This window comes from Peromyscus eremicus, chromosome 4 (assembly GCF_949786415.1).
Source record: "Peromyscus eremicus chromosome 4, PerEre_H2_v1, whole genome shotgun sequence".
NCBI classification, from domain to species: domain Eukaryota; kingdom Metazoa; phylum Chordata; class Mammalia; order Rodentia; family Cricetidae; genus Peromyscus; species Peromyscus eremicus.
Window position 1 is genome coordinate 6,045,623 of NC_081419.1, and position 13,294 is coordinate 6,058,916.

At 46.6% G+C, this 13,294-nt stretch overlaps 1 protein-coding gene across 1 annotated transcript in view; it reads left to right on the forward strand.

The window, feature by feature from the left end:
- The window catches only part of Nup214 (nucleoporin 214), an 84,843-nt gene that overhangs the window by 22,616 nt on the left and 48,933 nt on the right, over positions 1-13,294 (forward strand). Inside the window, 7 exon segments of the mRNA XM_059260039.1 lie at positions 2,139-2,225; positions 2,430-2,579; positions 3,780-3,938; positions 6,455-6,558; positions 9,396-9,578; positions 10,211-10,284; positions 10,382-10,465. Of these exon segments, the coding sequence (XP_059116022.1) occupies positions 2,139-2,225; positions 2,430-2,579; positions 3,780-3,938; positions 6,455-6,558; positions 9,396-9,578; positions 10,211-10,284; positions 10,382-10,465 (841 nt within the window).

Genomic DNA, 13,294 nt, shown 5'->3' on the forward strand with positions numbered 1-13,294 from the left:
GATGTTTATCCACTCTGTTGCTGTATAGAATTGGTGCTTTATTATAGGTACTATTTCCATCCCTCTGAGTAGTTTCCAGCCAGAGCTATAGTGTTGCTTGGTCTGGTATTTTTCATCTTACGTTGTATTTGGGTTTTTTCTGTTTTTTGTTTTGTTTTGTTTTGTTTTGTTTTATTCATATTTTTCCTATTGATTAACAAAATTGAGCTTTATTTCATATCAATTTTAGCCATCTGGATATTTTCTTGTATGTAGTCTCTCGATGTTCTTAATGTTTTTCTGTTGGATGGGGTCCTAGTTTGATTACTGTTGCTTTGATAAAACACTGACCAAAAGTACCAGGCTGTGATGGCTAATCACCTTTGATCCCAGCACTCTGGAGGCAGATGGATCTCTGAGTTCGAGGGCAGCCTGGTCTACAGAGCAAGTTCCAGGACAGCTGGGCTACACTGTCTCAAAAATAACAACAACAAAATAAACCACTGACTTAGGGGAGGAAAGGGTTTATTCTGCTTCCCCCTCAAGGTCAGTCCATCACTGAGGGAATCAAGGTAGGCTCGCTTACTGTTCCACACAGCAGTACTTCTAACCAAGAAACTCACTTCACAGACAAAAAAGTTCAGCAGCAAACATGGAGGATACTGCTAGCTGGCTGGCTCTCAGCCTGGCTTGTGCTCAGTTTTCTTACACAGTTCACAACTACTTGCCTATGGCTACTACTGCCTGTAGTAGGCTGGGCCCTCCTGCATCGGACATCCCTGCAGACATATTCACAGGCAGTCTGATGGAGGTAATTCTTCCATCGAGGCTTCCCTCTCACTGACTCTAGGCTGTGTCATGACAAAGCTGATAACTGGGATGGATGGTCTGTCTTAACTGATGGTCATGTGTGTGGTTGACTCTAGGGTCTTGTGCATGTTCAGCATATATCTGTCTTCTCACTGATCTGTATCATAGGAAAGACACAGACACAGCAAAGCAGATACGGTCTATCTATCCTCTTTGCATCACCTATGGATACAAGATCTTTAGTTTAGTGTAACTGGATGTTTTTCTCGTTCCCAGCACGGCTCCATCTGAGCAGCTTTTCCACCTCCAGAAGCAGCACTGACAAAGCAGGGCCTGCACAGGTGCAGGACCAAAAGCACCTTGGTCCCCTTTCTCTGTTGGTAGTACTTCTTCCCACTCCAGGCCACGTCAGTCTTGTCACGTTCTGGGCATACATCCTGTGGTAGGCTTGTCTGTCTCTTTTCTCTTGCTGTCCTGACTGCTCTACCCTTTTTGGCTTCTACTTCTTGCTGTCATCCCTCTTCTTTGAGTAGCAAGAGGGTCTTTTTAAAATGGTAAATCAGATTTCATTCAAACACTTCTGAAACACCCGTAGTAGTTTTCCGACATGGCTGCAGTAGAACCCGAACTCCATGGTGTGTCCATGGACACTTGGACTGCCTGCCTCTCCGACCTGTCTCTCTTCTTCCTGTCCTGCTTAGCACTTAACTGCTACTGCCTTTCCCCCCCCTCCCCCCCTGTCTTTTTTGGTTTTTCTACACAGGGTTTCTCTGTGTAGCCCTGGCTGTCCTGGAACTCACTCTGTAGATGAGACTAGCCTTGAACTGGTCTGCCTCCGAGTGCTGGAGTTTAAGTGCGCTCCACTACTGCCCGGCCCTGCTTAGCTTCCTCAAGCACATGACTTTCAGACCTGCATTTACCCGTCTTTTCTCCTTTAGCCCCTATGCTGTCCTTGCTGCCTGGAAGGTGTTTGCCTGTGCTGTCCATATCTTCTCTCTCATCACGTTCCCGTTCAGATGGTAGAACTCCTTCCCCCACCGAAGGAGAACTTTTTTGGCTCTCAGTGCCACATTCTCCAGGTTTCCCGTTCCTCCCCAGCAGAAATCGTTAGCAGGTTTCCTTACTGTTCGCCTTGTCCCTGAACAAGTTCCCTGAGTGATGTTGTCATAACTGCTCATGATTTTTACCATGTGGAGTATATCCTGGGCAAAACGGAGGCCTAGTGCACACGTTTCCGGAGTGGAGACACAGTGCCGGAGCGCTCCCCGTGGTGGCCTCATAGGACTGCTGCTAGGAACTAGAGCTTGTGGGGTGGAGCCCGTCTCTTAGCCTTTTGCCTTGTGTTTCAGGCCAAGTCACTTCAGCCTCCTGTCACAGAGAAGCAGGGACATGAGTGGAAAGATTCAGACCCTGTGATGGCTGGAATTGGAGAGGAGGTGAGTTTGCTGCTGGGGCATTATTTTGGTGAGAGTAGCTCTGGCAGTGAGGCTGGGGTGGCCTAAGTGCCGTCTCCTCCACACATGGCCGGTATCTAACATCAGGGCCTGGCCCAGCCCTGTACAGCTGTCTTGAAACCGTGGAAGCAGTGCTGTTCCTGCTGCCACTCAGACCAGTTGTCTCCTGGTTCACGGTTCTCACAGATCGCACACTTCCAGAAAGAGCTGGAGGAGCTAAAGGCCCGGACCTCCAAAGCCTGTTTCCAGGTTGGCACCGTGGACGAGATGAAGATGCTGCGGACAGAGTCGGATGACTTGCACACCTTCCTCTTCGAGATTCGAGAGGCCACAGAGGTTGGTAGCCGTGGATATCTTCCCTGGGTAGAAGGGGCTTTTAGAGAGGGTTCTGTCAGTCCAGACGCTGGTATGAACCATTGTGTTCTCTGAGGACCGTCAGTGCTGCTGAATTCAGGACTGTCAGAGCTGATACCAAAGCTATCCTAGCTGTCTGTGTGAGATCATAGTATCTCCCTCTGTAACACATACTTGGCACTCCGTAAAAGTTGGTAGAGTTGTTTATTTAACTTAAGTATACTGTGAGTGTTTCTTGTGTAGCATTGAGTTAAGATTTTTTGGAGCATGTACAGTACAAACTGTCAACCGTTTGCTGCTTAAGCATTATTTCCTGTTACTCTGGTCACTGTGTACTCACTCCATCAGGCACTGTGTGTGCTTTCCGAGATCCTCTCAGGAAGTCCTCACGGCTTCCCTGCCTAGCCATATTGTGACCCCCTCCCTTTTGCTCCTTAGGAAGGGAGGCTTAAAAGGACAAGTGAGCGTTTGAAAGTCTCTGTTTAGTAAGTGATATTGCCATTTCGTGCGTCTCCTCTAGTCTTCTGGTCTTAAACAACAGCTTGAAAAGAGAAAATCCCTGGTGTTAGTGATGTCCTCTTGGAGCTGGGTTGTGAGCCCTGCCTCTGCTCTTCTTGGTTTCCACAAGTCATCAGAAGCTGTACTTTTAAAGACAGGAGAAAGGGTAATTAAAAACAAAAACATTAGGACCTGAAGAGCTAGCTCAGTAGGTAAGAACCCTGGCTGCTCTTCCAGAGGACCTGGGTTCGATTTCCAGCTCGCACATGGTAATTCCCAGCTGTCTATAACTCCAGACCGAGGGAATATGACACTCCCTTCTGACCTCTTCCAGCACCAGGCGCTCAGTGTGGCACACAAGGCAAACACTTGGACATATAAAATTTTAAAATTAAAAAAAAATTTTTTTAAATGACTATCTTTCTAAGCAATGAATTTTTTTCTCAGGATTTAGGATTTTTAATTTGTCCTATAGTCACTGAAGCAAGAAACATGATCGAAGAGTTTTTACACCCCCTACAACACAAAACAAAAAGCTGTTTATGGGACAAAATGGTTTTGTGCATGGGACAATGAAATTTTTTAAGGTAACTAGAATAGTTGAGACTCTCACCCTCCTGGGTCTACACAGGTTTTGTTTTGGGCAACATAGTGGTTGAGTCAGTGCTTCTCTGCCTTTCCTAGTCTCTTCATGGAGACATAACTGCCCTGAAAACCACTTTGCTGGAGGGCTTTGCTGGTGTTGAAGAAGCCAGAGAACAGAACGGAAGAAACCAGGACTCTGGGTATCTGCACCTGCTTTATAAAAGACCTCTGGATCCCAAGAGTGAAGCTCAGCTCCAGGTGGGTAAGGCCTTAGTCTGTTGAGAAGAGTCCGGAAGCAGTGAGCTGACGCTGTGGCTGTGGTTCTGAGCTGGGGGTTTGGGGATGTCCCTTTAGCAAGCTGCTGTCTTCTGCTGATAACTTGCTGTGCGTTTCCATACACTTACTGTGTTGTTATGTTTGGTTGGTTTTGGTTTTTCAAGACAGGGTTTCTCTGTGTAACAGCTTTGGCTGTCCTAGAACTCACTTTGAAGACTGGGCTAGCCTCAAACTCATAGAGATGCACCTGCCTCTGCCTCCTGAGTGCTGGGATTAAAGGTGTGCGCCACCACTGCCCAGACATAAAATTACTTGTATCAGAGAAAATGGTACACTTTTTTTAAATTTAAATTTTAAAATTTTAAAGATAGACTTCAAGCTTTGAACTTCATAAAATTCTTTGTTAACATAGGACTTCATAAATCATGAATAATATTACATTGGCAGCGTGTCAGGTGGTCTGGTAGATTTTTTTTTTTTTAAGATTTATTTATTTATTATGTATACAGTGTTCTGCCTGCAGGCCAGAAGAGGGCACCAGATCTCATTACAGGTGGTTGTGAGCCACCATGTGGTTGCTGGGAATTGAACTCAGGACCTCTGGAAGAGCAGCCAGTGTTCTTAACCTCTGAGACAGCTCTCCAGCCTGGTATTTTTTTTTTTTTTTAATATTATTTCCAGTCTATGAAAGCAGCTAGTAACTCTGTGGTGGCACATACCTCCTCATTCAGGAGACAGAGGAAGGAGCATGGTGAGTTTGAGGCCAGCCTGGGCTACTAAATGAAGAACTTCTCAAAAGCAGGAACAGAAAGTATCCTGCAGTCGTTCTCAGGGTGAGAGCTGTTGGTTCCGAAACGAGACCCCACTTCCTGAGCTAAGAAGGTCTGTGGCCTGAGCTCGTGCTGCTGTGGGATAGCCCTGCGGGGCTCTGTCAGCTGCCCTGCTCTGGCAGAGGTACATTTCCTGGTCACTCTTCGTCGTCATGTCTGCTCTAGCTGGTTGGCTTGTTCTGTTTGCCTCAGTGTGCTTGGGGCATCTTTCCCTTCCACTCACTGGAGTCCCAGGGCAGTGTGGGGGCAGCCCTGATTCTCCTCACTCAGACTGTGTCTGTGCATGTGGACTTCCATAGTGTTCTGTCCCGTGCCCGGAGACCTCCTAGGACCTGGAAGGCTCAAGGTGATTTCCTGGGATCCTTGGCAGCTCTTACTCCCCCTTGTGGTATTTCCTTGGAGGGCTGCTCTCTCTCAGACTGCAGCGCCTCCGCCGCTCCCCCCAGGCAGTCCTCTTCAGTCCTCACACAAGCCTTGCACCTCTGCCCCAGTTGCCTGGCCAAGAGGAAAGCATTCAGCTTCCATACTGAGAAAGGAAAAACTGTCACCTTTCATTGCGCCGAACAGATAATGGCAGGAAATGTGATGGACACTTAACCACAGGCACAGCAAGGGTACGCAGCTTTGCTGCGACTTCCAGGGATCATACTACTAAAGCCAGCCTGCGCCTCTGCTCTTAGCCGCTGTGCTACAGCGTGCAGTTCTGAAACTGGGGAGGGAAAGTCAGGGAGATGGACCTAGAATTTCCATGTGTATGGGTTGTCATCGGACCAGAGATGAGAGGGAGGAAGCCACCGAGAGTGGTTTGCAGCTGGCCTTTGAAGAAGTGTTGGTTCTTGTAGCTCCGCCCAGGTGGAAGGCATTTGGAAGAAAGGGCTTCAGCTAGTATGGCCCCGAGGTCAGAGGGGGGGGGGGGGGGGGCTCCTCTAGTCATCTAGTCTTTGAGGCTACTGCTGCCTCCCTGGACTCAGCTTGGCTTTTTCTAAATGACATTTTCTGTTTTCAGTTGAGACATAACACTTCTCCAAGAATATTTGTGAAATGCGTTTCAGCACAGTCAGATCTGTGCCATGTGTGAAGCACTTTCCTGGGAGCTGCTCAGTGTCTGTGCACTTACTTGATGGAATGTTTCCGTTTTGCTTTGAATTTTGAGAGTCAAATTACGTAGCCATGATGGTTAACTATGCCCCCAGCTGAGAGAGCGCCACTACAGGCTTAACAGCTGGGAAGAACTGTAGTAGTGGTGGTGGAGACGTGCTCCTCCAGTGGGAGGTGGCCTGTGTTCTGTGCTGTGAGTCGCTAGGGTCAGAGTTATTCTCAGCACCATTGTTGAATCATCTTGTCTCCTTTCCAGTTCATTTCATGATGGGAAAGAACTGAATGGGTGCACAGTGAGGGAGTGCAGCAGGCCATCCCAGCCTGTCCTGGCCTGAGGCTGCCACACCCGTTCCCTTTCCCTTTCCTTTTCTGTTATACGACTGGAGAAGTGGAATTTCCATTTTTCATTTCATTAAATGGTTTCTATTTAGTGGTTATAGTAAAACCTAGTGTTTTCCTTGTTCGTATAGTTCTTAATATGGAAGTATTTCAAAATTATTTTTACTACTTTAATGCATCTCCCCAGCTACCAGAAAAATGAGTCATTTGCCTTTTAATTTTTTCTGGTAGGAAATCCGCCGCCTTCATCAGTATGTGAAATTTGCTGTTCAGGATGTGAATGATGTTCTAGACCTAGAGTGGGACCGGCATCTGGAGCAGAAGAGAAGACAGAGGTGAGTGGGCTGTGTCGTGGCCACTGCCTTCTGTGGGAGCCCAGGGAAAAATCTCACAGGTGTGCTTCCTCTTGGTTACTCAGTTCATTCCTAAAAGTTCATTACACAAGCACTAAATGATAGTTGTAGTGATTATATAAAACAATGCATATCACATCGTTTTAGAACGATAAGAATAGGAATTTCATTAGGACTGGGGATGTAGCTCATCGATAAAGCAGTTGATTTGTTGTATGTGTGTATACATGTTCAATCCCTAGCATCACAGAAAAACCCAAGCATCAAGAAGGTATATAAAATACTATGCAGTAATAGGGGGTGGGTACCCATACCTTTAATCCCAGCACTAGGGTGGCAGAGGCAGGCAGATCTCTTGTGAATTCAAGGCCAGCCTGGTCTACAGAGTGAGTTCTAGGACAGCCAGAGCTACGAAATCCTGTCTTGAAAAACAAACAAACAAAATACATTGTAGTTGCTGAATAGCATGTTCTCAGATTACATTAGATGCTTTTAATCTTGTATCAAATGTATAAAATAATTGAAAAGCATTTCAGATGACTTCAGTGGGAAGGTACAAATGTAGGAAAGAGGGAGCAGATCTGTGGGTAGATTCACACGTAGTCACAATGTTTGATTAAGAGAATTCTCCTTGGGGCTGGAGAGGATGGCTTAGTGGTTAAGAGTGCTGGCTACTCTTCCAGAGGACCTGAGTTCAGTTTCCAGCACCCACATTGGGTACCTTATCGCTACCTGTAACTCCAGTTTCCAGGGCTCTGACCCTTTTCTTTCTTTCACAAGCTCTGTATGTCCATGGTACTCTAAATACACACTCTCTCTCTCTCTCTCTCTCTCTCTCTCTCTCTCTCTCTCTCTCTCTCTCTCTCACACACACACACACACACACACACACACACACACACACACACACACACACGGTAAATTAACCTTAGAAAACAGAGAGCAATCCCCTTGTACATTTGTCAGTCTTCCAAGTTGTCCTCTTGAGAAAATATTTCTCAAGAGGACAAGAACTTTTTTTCTTTTTTTGTTTGTTTTATTCTGCTCTTTGTGAAAAGGTCTCACCTTTTATTGTCCTGGATGGCCTGGAACACTTGGCCTTCCGCCTGTCTCAGTCTTCAAGGGCTGGGGATGTATGCATGAGCACATTGGCTTTGAGAAAAAAATCCTAATTAGAGTGTGGCTAGTTAAAAGGCTTTGACAAGTGGTGAAGACACAAAAGAGCATGCGGCCTTGCTACCTGTCCTGTCTGGTTTGTGCTTCTATTCTGTGGACAGGATAGACTGCAGTATGCCAAGAACAAGGAAGTATTCACAGAAATTGGAGTATGTCAGCCCTTAAAAATGTTAGGTTTTTGACACACTTAATTAGTGATTAGCCCTGTATGGAAACAAAGACTGAGTGTGTTTTGTTATAAAGGTATGGGATCATGGAGCTTTTTCTTGCGACAGTGGGTGTCTTGTTGGGGACAGAAGTAGTGTGTGTATAGTTTAGTAAGGAGAAGTAAATAAATATCACCATGCTGGGTGGAGCGGGCTGAAAAGCCCAATCAAAGGACCCTCAGCTTGAGGGGGGGGGGGGTGTGGCAGGCTGAGTTCTCCCCGACTCTGCCCAGGGAGGTTTTTGTAGACTGGAGCCCATGCGCACACAGGTGTTTGGGCCATTACAGATGTCATAGCTTACTACACTAGTTGTGATGAGACAGTGAGGTGTCTGCTCTCCTTTCCAGCTGTGTTCCTCTTTGCTTAATAAGTAGGCTTTCCACCAGGCAGTGATGGCGCACGCCCTTAATCCCAGCACTCGGGAGGCAGAGGCAGGTGGATCTCTGTGAGTTCAAGGACAGCCTGGTCTGCAGAGTGAGTTCCAGGACAGCCAGGGCTACACGGAGAAACCTTGTCTAAGAAAACAGTCAATCAAACAACAACAACAACAGACTGGCTTTCCAAAACTGCACACACCAGCAGGAGCCAGCTTCCTTCCCGTGCGCTGCCCACTCACTGCACGCTCAGTTCCCTTTCTGCAGAGTTCAAGTGCTGGGCACGGTTTCTGTTTCTTGGCATGTCTCTATTTTCAGCCCTCTCTAAAGCTTACCCTATACCAGCTAGAGTCACTCACTTGGCTGCCTTGCTCTTCTCTGTGGTTCTGAGAAAGGAAATAAAACTGGAAGTTTCTGTTGTGCATCAGCAGCTTTCATTCTCAATCAGTTCTGTGGTGGTAGATGGACAGACAGACAAGAGCAAACAAACCAGCTGGTCACATAGGACTGCCAGTTTTGTTTTATTTCTAAATTTTTTTCCTCACGTTAATAGAAACATTTTTATCAGTGGTTAAAGGTTTATAATGAAAAACAAAGGAATCTAGACTGGTGTCTCTCTGGCCTTAGACCTGCCATCCAGTAGCACCCACACATCTTTAATTCTCTGGGGGAAATGATCGCCCAGCTCGTAGCACCTCTACTGTCCCCATCAGCAGTCTGAGCCATGACTGGCTCCCACATGCTTCCAGGGAGCCTGCTTTGTTCCCTTAGGGAGTGTGGCTTCCGCAGAGACCCTCGGCTCTCAGTGGGCAGCTGCAGGGTTGCCCGTGCTGGTTCCTGGCTCCCGCCCACTCTCTTCTTCCTCAGTACCTCCAGCTTTGCCCAGTCTGTACTGTGCTCTGCTGCAGGCCCCTCATGCCCTCCCTCTGCTCTGTATGTTCTCGATGTTTCTTGTCTGCGGGTGGTTTTCCATTTTATTATTTCCCCTGTTAGAATTGCAGCCCCGTGGGTTGTGGTGTAGAAAGGCACTATTTGTATCTATTCTTTTCCTTATTGCCCCCAGGCGCCTGCTTGTGCCAGAACGAGAGACACTTTTTAACACACTAGCCAACAACCGGGAAATCATCAACCAACAGAGGAAGAGGTTGAATCACCTGGTGGACAGTCTGCAGCAGCTCCGTCTCTATAACCAGACATCCCCGTGGAACCTACCCTCAACACTTTCAACTCAAAGCAGCACTCACAGGTGTGCAAGTGACTGCTGGTGCGTGGGGGAGGTGCCCAGAGAGTACATGAGCATGTGAGGCATGCGTTTGAAAACAGCTATGCTGTCCTGGTCAGGTTCGACAACCCCTCTGACCTCTGGTTCCTTTGCTTGATTGAAAGGAAGGGTGACAGTGCCTGCCTTCAGGGTGTGTGTTGGCTTAAGTCTGTAATGCATGGAGTGCTGTGTCTGATGAAGCAGGTTCTCAACAGGCACAGCAGTTTCCATAGTAACACCGAGGCAGTTTTCTAGCCAATAACTAATAGGGTTATATTTTCTAACTTCCTTCAGAAGCCCAGATTTGCTGTTCTGCTCTAGTGTGGAGCTGTGCGGATCCTTGCAGTTAGCCGGTTACTTTGAACTTACCCTGTCGGTGTTGTGTTTCTGCTTTAGGCGTGTGTAATTTCGTCATCCTTTCTGCTAAGGCACCATGTTAGGCTTAGTGCGGGAGAATGTAGTGCTGAGGTTGTTCGCTTTCCCCCTGTGTATTGTTGGGCGGCTGTGTCTCTAGTGAATATTCTGTAATCTCTTGGGCTTAGATATTGAGAACAGTGTATACCACTTAGCCTCAGCCTTCTCATGGTTGGTTTGGATGTAACACTGCCCTGTTTCAGTTTTGACAGTGACCTTGAAAGCCTGCTCAAAACTACCATTGAATCTCACACCAAGCCGTCTCCCAGAGTGCCAGGTAAATGCTTCCTCTCAGACCGCTGGCATAGTTCATGATCTAACCTGGCTTTTTAAAGTGAATCTTAGCATTTATGGGTTGATGAATTTTTTTGCAGCTAAACTGTCCCCTGCGAAACAGGCCCAACTGAGGAACTTCTTGGCCAAAAGGAAGACCCCTCCAGTGAGGTCCACTGCTCCAGGTAAAGAGAACTGATCCTGAAGTTCTCAACGTTAGCTGTGTAGTGCTAGGGCACAGTGGAGGTGGGTTAACCAGTGAATGAAAGATGAAGAAAACATTCTCAGAATCATATGTACCGGACTAAGATAAGAAGCAGTACTTACATTTTGGACGAAACAACTCAAGGTGATTCTTGGGGCTTTGATACCATGCAGTCTCTCCGTTAGATGATAATGATACAGAATGGCTTGGGGTTGGCCGAGTTGGAGCCTAGCCTCAAAGCTTTGATGGGTTCTTCGCAACATTACCCTTGAGAAAAGCCTTCCTAGGGAAAAACTATAGGTTAGGCAGTGATGATTGAAGTGCTTGCTAAGGGACTGGTAAGTAGGGACTAGGGAGTAAAGGAGATGACGTCTGCGTAGTGGAGGAAGAGCTGACTCTTGCCGTCCTTTGACCTGCACGTGTTCAGCGTGGCGCGCACACCACACAGCAAGTAAATAACGTATTTTTTCAAAACTTGCTGAAAAGCAACAATATAAGAGATAGAAGGTTCTTTTTAAATTTCTATCTAAAATTCCCTAACTTTTTTTTTCTTTCAGTGTTGGTGGTAAAACCTAGAACCTAGCACATACCAGGGGTCTCTACCAAAACCATTGAGCTACATCCCTATCCCTTAATTTTTCCTTTTTTTTTTTTTTTTTTTTTTTTTTGGTTTTTTTGGTTTTTCGAGACAGGGTTTCTCTGTGTAGCTTTGCACCTTTCCTGGAACTCACTTGGTAGTCCAGGCTGGCCTCGAACTCACAGAGATCTGCCTGGCTCTGCCTCCCGAGTGCTGGGATTAAAGGCGTGCGCCACCACCGCCCGGCCCTTTTTTTTTTTTTTTAAAGATAGGGTCTCATATAGCTCAAGCCAGCCTGAAACTCAAATGTGTTTCATTTTCCAAAGCTAAGATTACGTTGTGCCATTGCCCTGGTGATTTTCAGCACTGCGTATGACCTCCAGCACAGTGTTTTCCAATCTCTGCCATTTTAGTCCTTTCCTGTTGGAGCTGCTGCTCCTCCCCTGCTCCACCCCTGACAGGGTTTCTCTGTGCAACAGTCCTGGCTGTCCTGTAGACCAGGCTGGCGTCGAACTCAGAGATCTGCCTGCCTCTGCCTCCCAAGTACTAGGAGTAAAGGTGTGTGCTGCCGCACCCAGCTTGGAGCTGCTTCTTAAGTCTTCTTCCTACAGAAGATTTCAACAGACACTCTTCCTTGACCATCTCTGCTCAGGCCACTGCTTTTGGGGGGAAGAAAATGTAAGCACACATGAGCGTGTCAAGCACACAGTTCTTGGTCACTGTCTTACTCCCTTGAGACAGAATCTCTAACTGGAGCTGGGTGGCTCCATTCTGGGTCCTCCTGTTTCCACAGCATGTACTGTTGGCCGCTGAGTCATCTCCTTAGCTCCATCAGGCCACCCTTTCTGTTCTAGCGCCTCACATTCTAAGGCTTCCCCATACTGTCCACTGCACCTTCCAGGTCTGTGGTACTGTCTTAGTTAGGATTTTTGTTTCTGTGAGGAAAAAAAACCCAACCGACCAACCAAACAAACAAACAAAAAAAAACTATGACCAAAATCCACTTGGAAAGGAGAGGGTTGATTTCATCTTTCAGCATGTGGTTTATCATCTGGGGAAGTCAGGACAGGGACTCAAGGTAGGACCCTGGAGGAGGAGCTGATGCAGAGGCCATGGAGGAGTGCTGCTTCCTGACTTGTTCCTCTGCCTTGCTCAACCTGCTTTCCTATAGCACCTGGTACCATCAGCAGGTGGGTGGCAATGCCCACAGTCAGCTGGACCCTCCCACAGCAATCATCCACCAAGAAAATGTCCCACAGACTTGCCTATAGGCCAGTCCTATGGAGGCATTTTTTCAGTTGAAATTTCTTCTTCACTTATAATTCTAGCTTAATGCCAAGTTGACAGAAAAAAACAAAAAACCAACCAGACAGGCACCAATGCCTGTTATCTGCAGCTAATGCCACCATAATCAAACTTCTCAGGACCTTTTTTCCACTCTGTTTGTACCCTTTGACCATGTGCCTGATCCTGACTGTAGCCCACATCATGTGTTAGAAAGCCATCACACATTTACCCGGTCTTGTTAGCCCTGGTGTTGTCGGGAGGTTATGTAAAACATCATCACTCAGATCTGATTGTATCTTTATGGTTGAGTCCTTAGGCGGGAGGGTTATGTAACTGTTTGTTTATTCAGCAAATGTGATTGCCTACCTCGGTTCCAGGTAGAGATAAATAAGGTAACAAGGTCCGACCACTCAAAATGTGAATAAAGAGCATAAACGTCACGGAAGCGGCACAGTGTACTTGTGGAATTACAATAGCACGTGCTAGGGAGGGTAACCCAGGTATGGAAGCTTTGTTTTGAAGATGTAGTCCAGACTGTCTCTCAGGAACTCGGTATAGTGAAAAACGACGATAAACTTAGGAACTCTGAACAGTGTTCATTATATATAAACTGTCTCCACCTCCTAAATGCTAGGATGCCAGACACTGCCACCACCCATAGTTTACATAAACTTTTTTGCCTTCTTTTTTGAGACAGGGTTTCTCTGTTTAGCCCTGGCTGTCCTAGAACTAGCTCTGTAGACCAGGCTGGCCTCAAACTCAGATCTGAGTACTGAGATTAAAGATGTACACCACCACTGTCCAGCTACATATAAATTTTATTAAATTTTAAAATTGTAATATAATACACAAAAAAGTGCACAAAACAAAAATGAATGTAATGTCTACTAAAGTTAAGAAACAGAACATAGGGGCTGGAGTGATTGCTCAGCAGTTAAGAGCATT